The 7,628-nt window shown below is 70.4% G+C and overlaps 1 protein-coding gene across 1 annotated transcript; it reads right to left on the bottom strand.

Annotated features, from left to right (window-relative positions):
* Positions 1–281: 281 nt before the first annotated feature.
* On the bottom strand, positions 282–7,028 carry LOC122909971 (CACN subunit beta associated regulatory protein). The gene is made up of 10 exons (XM_044254734.1): positions 6,936–7,028; positions 6,709–6,848; positions 6,417–6,481; positions 5,942–6,086; positions 5,528–5,699; positions 5,194–5,331; positions 4,443–4,710; positions 3,135–3,315; positions 1,831–2,254; positions 282–1,743 (listed from the first exon to the last, which is right to left on the bottom strand). The coding sequence occupies exons 1-10, from the start codon at positions 7,026–7,028 to the stop codon at positions 1,156–1,158; spliced, it is 2,214 nt and encodes a 737-aa protein (XP_044110669.1). The 3' UTR covers positions 282–1,155.
* Positions 7,029–7,628: the final 600 nt, after the last annotated feature.

The raw sequence follows: 7,628 nt of genomic DNA, 5'->3' as shown, positions 1-7,628 counted from the left end.
CAGTGGGTCTGAGTCCGAACCCTTCGGTGGACCTCCCAGCCCAGCGGGCAGGCAAGTGGTGGGACCTGGGTCCTCCTTGGGGGTCAGCCTTCAGCCGGGCTGGACATCAGTCCTGTCAGTGGCGACCGGTCTCCCCAAAGCTCAGCAGGACCCTCAGCGCAGCCCCAGGGCCCGCCAGTGCCCAGTGGGGCAGCGGGAGGACTCCCTGATCGCCGGACCCCCGCCCCGTTTCCGAGGGCTCTGTGCTCCTGGGTCCCCAGAGAAAACGCGGACTAAGCAAGCATGTGCGGTAAATGTTTATAATCAACCAGAAAACAAACACGAGAAACACCATCACGGGATGGAACACAGACGGCAGGAAGCTCCGAGGGACGGGACGGGGTGTGGCGGGGCGGCCGCAGGCGCGGGCAGCCCCATCTTTTGGCAATAAATAAAGCTCGGGAAACTTGAACCCTTGGCCGTTTGGGTTTCGTGTGTCTCCAAACGGGAGTCGTGGCAGCTCTTTGGACGGTGCGGCGGCGGGGCGGCGGGCAGCCCGCTCACATGCTTGGGGCGGGCGCGGGGACGAGGGGGCGGCGGGCGGGCCGGGGTTTATTGCTCAGGGGGCGCCGGGGGTCGCGAGCACAGGCCGCGGTGAGGTAAACAGCTTCGGGGCCCGGGCGGCTGCGGCCTCCACCCACCCGGCCAGCCCAGGGCCAGCGCGCCCGGCTCCCGCGCCGCCGCGGAGCGGTCCCAGCTCGCCGCGTGCGCTCCGGGGCAGACTCCCGCGCGTGCGGCCCGGCCCCCTCGAGGCTCCGTGGGCCCCTCTCGTGCGCCTCACTCGGCTCCTCCGCCCGGACCCTCCCGGGGGCGGGTACCGGCGCGCGCCTCCGGGCGTTCTATGCGCAAGACGGCCCCGCGCCGCGGCTGCCGTCGAGGCCAAAGGTAGATGGAGAAGCGGCCCCGCTCCCTCCGGTCCAGGCCCGCACGCTGAGGAGCCGCGGAGGGCCCCGGCTCCGTGCCCGGGGGTGGGGCTGTGCGCGTGCGCACCGGAGGCCGCTCGAGGGTGACCCGAGGGCGAGAGCGCGCGCACCGGGGGGCGGCAGGAGGCGCGTCCCGCGGCGCGAGCCCCGAGCGGCGCCGAGAAGCTGACGAGGCGGGTGCGGGGCGCGGGGCTTAGGCCGGGCTGTGGTCGGGAGACGTCGGCGCGGCGGCGGCCAGCGCGGGAGCCGCGGCGATGGGCTGGGCGAGGCGCGGCGGGAACAGTCTGTCGTCGAGGCCGGCCGCCAGCTTGTCCAGCAGCGTCCCCGGGGGCCCGACGCACAGGCCAGAGCCGGGGCAGCCGCCGCCGCCGCCGCCGCCGCCGCCGCCGGGCTCCTCCTCGATGACCGGGATGGCGGGCGCCGCCGGGTCCTCGCCCGCGCGGCCCTCGGACGGGCAGTCGACGCTGTCGCCGCGGCGCAGAGGCGCGCGTGGGGGCCGGGGGTCGGGGCGGAACGCGGGCGCGGGCGGGGCGGGCGGGGCGGCGCGCGCGCCGGGGTCGCTGTGCTGCCGGCCGCGCTGCTGCCACTGCTTGCGCGCGTGCGGGTGCGGGTGCGGGTGCGCGCGCGCGCGGTGGCGGGCGGCGCAGGGCAGCGCGTCGTCGAAGTGCGGGTCGTGACGCAGGAATTCGTGGAAGAGCGCGTCTGTCTTCTCGTCGATGCTGTAGTCGCGGCGCGGGGCGCGGCGGGGCCAGGCGCGGGGGCTGCGGGGCCGGGCGGGCGCCTCCGTGGGCGCCAGCGCCCCGTCGAAGCTGCTGCCCACAGTGGCCGTGCGGCCGGCGCTGGTGAAGGAGGAGCGCTTCTCGGACGCGCTGGGCAGCCCGTCGTCGCCCGCGCCGCGGCCCTCGATGCTGGCGTAGCCGCTGTCCATCTGAAGCAGCTTCCGCGGACCTCCCGCCTCGCCGTCCGCGGACCGCGGTGTGGGCGGCGGCGAGGGCGGCGGGAAGGCGGGCGCGGTGGTCCCAGAGCCCGAGCCCGAGCTGTCGCCGCTGCGCACCGAGTCGCGGTCGTTGCCACTGCTGCTGTGGTCCGAGGCGGCCGCGGCATGCAGCTCGAGGGAGGCGCGCAGGCTCCAGATATCCCGGTAGCTGGTCTGTGCCTGCTCCGGCCCCGAGTCCCGCTCGCCGTCGGACTCCTGCGGCTGCAGCTGCTCGGGCCCCACGCCGCCGCTAGACTCTGGGGGAGACTCGGGGCTCGCTCCTCCCGCGGCGCCCACCTCCTCGGCTGCCTCTAGCCTGCAAGCCAGGCCGCAGCGGTCAAGAAGGCTGTGCACGCCCCTGCATTTTCTCCCCAGCCCCCCTGACTCTGGGTCCGGAAGGGCGGGCATGGGTGGGGACCCCCTAGGCTTGGCCAGGCTCTGCGGAAAATGAATTTATTTTTAGAAAAATGTTGCCAGTCCCTGTTGCAGGGTATATTTTCTGGGTAAATCTGAGTCTTCCTGGGACCTGCTTTTCAACCAGGTCACTTTTTACAGTGTCTCAGCCAAGCACCTGCTTGTAGCACAGGTGGCCAGCTCTCACCTGGAGAGAGGGACATTGTCCTGTGGGGCTGCTTTCTTCCTAACATCTCAGTGTGGAAGGGACTGGCTGGGGATGGACTGGATCAGGGTAGCCCCACTCAGCCTCTAGTCCTGGACCTCACCACCCCACTCCTCCCATCCACGGGGGCAGTAGTGGGGTGCTGCTGGCAGAAGGGGTCACAGTTTCTGAGAAAGGGCCATGCAGCTGTCAGGAACACAGGCAGGTGGGAAGGAGCACCAGGCCACAGCAGAGCCCATCAGGCTGTGGACCCCACGGGGAAGCGGGAACATCCAAGCAGGCACATGCCCCTCACAGCCCTGACTGGGCAGGCATCCTGTCTTGGGGACCCTGGGGCCATCGTCCAGGGCCCCACCTGCCCTTCTGCCCTTACCCTGTCTCCCCCTGTTTCCCTCTGGGGATGCATGCTGGAGAGGTGGCCCCAGTGAGGCAGCCCCTAGGAGGGCTGGTGCTACCGGAGGCATGGAACCCCGGGTCTGCAGGGTGAGGAGAGCCCTCCCCAGGGCAAGGGGGAGGGGACTGCAGGGGGCAGGGGCCCACAGGTCCACCCCTAGCACTTCTATCTACTGAAAAATACCTGCCGAGGGTGGGGGACGGGCTGGTGGGGCTGGCCAGAAAGGGGCGGGGGGGCGGGAAGGCCACAGCGGCGCCTGCGCTGGCAATGTACTGGATGAAATCCCCGTGGGGGGCGTCCCCCTCCTGCTCTGTGCTCTCGCTGGCTGCCCGCTGCCGCTGGAACTGGTGCCGTTTGGGGGAGCCTGTACAGAGGAAGGCGCGTCAGCCCGGGGCCAGGGGAGGGCTCCTCCGCTCTGCGGCGGTGGGGGAACCGAGGCACAAACAGGTGTGAGTCGGGCTGTCCAGGAGGTAACAGTACCCCAGAGCCCCTCTGGCCAAAAACACGGCCTGAGCCAAGACCCGCGCTGCCCCCCCCACCCCCCGAAGCAAAGTGCAGAACGGAGTGTGCGGGAGAGTGACGGACAGGCTGGCAGGGGCCGGGGCGGGGGGGGTCCTTCTCCTGCAGCTCCTCCTCTGCCCATGGGCCCCCTGCAGGGCCTGGGAGAAGCTTGGGTGGGAAAGCCGCAGGTGTGGGGAGGCCAGTCAGCCAGCAGACAGGTTCTGGGCACCTGCGCGCCTACGTTCCACTCTCCTCGTCCTCAGGAATCAGGGCCTCCGTCTCTGCTCCCAAAGGCAGTGGAGTGGGCCATCCTCTCCCTGCGCTAGCTGGACCGGCCCCCGGCACGGGGGCTTGTGCCGTCTCCTCAGCTGTCCTGGCACTGGGGCCCACCCCTGCAGGCAGCAGGCAGCCCCGCAGCCTGTCCTGTGCTGGCTGAGTCCCCCGGGCAGGGGTCCGTAGAGACGTCGGTGCCCTCCTCCCCAACCCAGACGCCTGCTCCTGCTTTGGGCTGCGGATGCGGAAGCCCTGTGTCCTGGACTCTGCGGCACTGAAGGGCTGGTCTCGGTAGTTCAGGCCTGGGGATGCTCAGGCCCAGGGGCCAAACGGGCCCGCAAGCTGTTGTTGTAAATAAAGTTTTATTGGCGCGTACGTGCACTCATTTACACACAGTGTGCAGCTCTTTCCACACTGCCAGACCAGACAGGCTGACGACAGATCCAAAGCCACTGTTGTCTCGTGCCTTACGGAGAGTCACCGATCTGCCAACCCACTGCTTCACTGGGGCCAGTGTGCGACCCAACCAGCTGGGAACCCTTGGGCAAGACGCCTGCCGGCAGACAGGTGCCGCTGGCCAGCATGGGGCGCGCGCCTGGGCTCCGAGAGCACCGACCCCTCCCTGGGTGTGTGAAACCTCCTACTTGAAGGCTGCCTGGGGCAGCAGTGGGAGCTATACCCCCTGGGCCCCAGTTTCTGCCAAGGGCCCCAGCTCACCTCTAGTGTCCAGACTGGATGCCCGTTGGCTGGGGTCCAGCTTCCATTTCTTGACCTTGAAGTAGGGGCTGGCCCCGTCCAGGCTGGCGTGGCGCCGCAGCCGGGTGAAGAACTGCAGGACGGGTCCGGCCCCAGAGCCAGGGCCTGCCTCCCCCCGCCCGGCCTCGCTGCGCCCCAGAGCAGGGCCTGCCTCCCCGCGCCCGGCCTCGCTGCGCCCCGTCGCGGGTCCTGGGCCAGCAGGCTTGCTGCTCCTGGTGCCTGGATCCAACTGGAAGAAAAGAGGAACACTGTCAGGCAGGCCCTCCCCTTGCTGCCCCGCACACCGGCTCCAGCCTGGGCCCAGCTCTGCACTCTAGTGGGGAGCTCTAGCACACAGGGCCACCGCGCCCCACCCGGAATGCAGAGGAGCAGCAAAGGGCGCTCGGTGGCCGGCTGGAAGCTACGCTGAGCTTAGGGGTTCAGCCGGGCGCCGGCCAGATCTGGTCCTCCCAGCCCCAGACAGGTGTCCCCGAGGGTGAGCATCGGAGAGCCCTGGCACCCTGGCTCGGGCTGGGTCCTGACCTGCCCCTTCCAGCCGCTGGGACACTCTGTGCGTGTGAGGGGTGGCTGTGTGGTCTACGTGCCACCTACCCCTCTTCCTCCCATGCAGGGGGTCAGGCAGGAGCAAGGGGAGTGAGGGTGGGGGAGGCCACGGGCTGACCTCTGTCCTGGAGTGGGGCAGGGAGGGGAGGGGCCGCTCGGGGGCCCTCACCCAGGTGCCTTCCCCGGAGTCGCTGGATGCCAAGGGGCTGATCTCGAAGTCAGCAGGGCCCACGGCTGAGTTGTAGGGGTCACCTGGCAGGGCGGAGCTGGGGCCCACGGAGCGGCCGGTGAGGGCCTTCCCCGGGGGCTGGGGGAGGAAGCAGTAACAGGTCAAAGAGCATGGGTGGGTGAGGGGACTGCTGGACCCACAGCCCACTGTGCACCCCAGCCAGGCCCCCCTCCCTGTCCTAAGATGAGGGGCCCAGCCCAGAGAGAAAGGGACCGCCAGCAGGGGCGCTGTCCTGTCCACTGAGCCCCAAGCCAACTGCCACCCCTACACTCACCTGGAAGATGGCGAGGTTGGCCTTGGGGGCCGCGGCGGCGTGGGGAGGGGTGGCTGCGCCAGTTTCGCCCAGGTCGCACTCGTGGATTGTGACGATCTTGAGGGGCGGCAGGTGCAGGTGGGTGAGGCGGGCATTCTTCAGGTGGTGGAAGTCCCCCTCCGTCAGGGTGTACCTGCGGCCGGCACGGCTGCCTGTCACCGTGCCAGCCAGCAACCCCCCCCTCCGCCCTCCATTGGACAGCCTGAACCCCCAAGCCCACACCTGCTGTCCCTGGTTCCACGGCCCGCCCCGTCAATTGTGGGGGACAGCAAGGCCTGCGCCCGGCACCCACCGCTCAGGGAGCGCAGCCACAGGGCATCAGGCTCCGGGACATCCCTTAGGGACCGGGTCCCTTCCTGCCGCGCCGCCCCTTACCTGCGGCCCTTGTCCTGCGACTTCCGGCTCTGCTCGAACAGGGCAGCCTCGTTGAAGGACACCCGGCGGCCGGTGGAGCTGGTGGACAGGAAGCGCTCCGTCTCCGCGTCCTGGCCCTCGGGGTCCTCCCCCCTGAAGTCGGGGTCTACGAGGAGAGCCGAGAGGGTGGGCCCCGGGCGGGCCGCGCCTGGCGCTGGGCGGGCGGCCGGCCGGGGCGGGGCGGGGCGGGGCGGGGGCGAGGGGCGGGGCCCGGCGGGGGCGGGGCGGGCACGCACACATCCGCTCACACACTCACTCGCTCAGCACGCGCCTGCGAGCACCTACGCGCGGGCTCTAAGGAAACAGAGATGAGTCGGAATCGAGCTGCGCCCAGTCTGGTGGGGGAGACAGACAGACACAGCCGGTCAGGCGGCCCGAGGGGGCGGGCGGGAGGGCGGGCAGGTGGGCAGGGGGCGGGCCTGGCGGGGCGCCGCACCTTGGGCCGGGCGAGCGCCACTGTCCAGGTAGGTGGTGGCGGTCTTTTCCGCTTCCTCCGTCGCTCTGGGGAGGGACCGCGGGACAGCAAGGTGGGTCGGAGGCCCCGCCTGCCGGGCCCCGGGGCAGACACACCGTGCTCCCCAGGCACTCAGAAGCAGGCCCCCAACCCCACGCGGGCTGACATTCACGCCTGCCGTCGGCACGCACGCGCGTGTGCGCGCTCGCACGGTCCCCCAGCTCCAGGCCCGCCGGGGCCCCGGGGAGGCCGCTGGGGTGGGTGGGCTGCGCACCTGTTGAAGCGCGGGTGGGCCTCCCAGCAGCGCCTGCACACGAGCAGCACGCCGGACAGCACCACTAGCGTGCCACCAACGAAGAGCGACATGACCACCACCAGCAGCACGTAGTTATCCAGGATGGGGTCAGGCTCCGCCTGTGGGCCAGCAGGGGTCAGGACCGCTGGGCGTGGCCTCTGGGGGCCCGCCCGGCCCAGCCACCCCACTCCAAACCCCTCACTCACGGTGGGGCTGCCGGTGGCGTTGTCCCAACTCGAGGTCAGGGCGACAGTGGCAGCGCTGCCGGCGGCCGTGGCCATGGTGGGCGTGGGCTGCATTTTGAAGCTAGGAGGAGGGGCCTGGTGGGGGGCAGGGCCTCCTCAGACCGGCTCCTCTGTCCCCTCCCTCTCCTAGCTCCCTGGGAGTGGGAGTAGGAGTCCGCACCGGGCAGTGACTCACGGGGAGGTGGAGGAGAGCCCCGAGGCAGCCCCCACCCCGCTTAGATCAACGCGGGGACCTCCGTTTCCCCATGTTTAAAACGGGGGAGGTGGACGCTATCCACCACCTCCCCAGCCGGTGGGGCCGGCCCAGCAAGGCAGCAGCTGGCCGGGAACCCTGCCCAGAAAGGGGGAAGCAGCCCTAGGAGGAACGGGGACACTGAGGCTGTCGGCTCACTACCGGGAGACCCCAGGGGCCCTGCCAGCCGCATCGGGGGGAGAGGAGGGGCCTGCCGCAGTCGCGGAGACTGGTTCTACAGGGAGTGGTGCCAGGATTGTGGGCCGGGGTGCAGGGACTGAGCTCCGTGCCTACAAGTCGCAACTCCGGGAGGTAGCTGTCCCCCTCCACCCAGTGCTAGCGGGAGCGAAAAGGCCAAAGAAGGCGCATCTGTTCCCAGCCCTGAAGAATCCGGTTCCCATGGCGACTGAGCGAGCAGGCCG

Source organism: Neovison vison, chromosome 6 (assembly GCF_020171115.1).
Source record: "Neovison vison isolate M4711 chromosome 6, ASM_NN_V1, whole genome shotgun sequence".
NCBI lineage: Eukaryota > Metazoa > Chordata > Mammalia > Carnivora > Mustelidae > Neogale > Neogale vison.
Note: the sequence above shows the minus strand (reverse complement) of the source record. Positions and strands in the feature narration are given on the sequence as shown.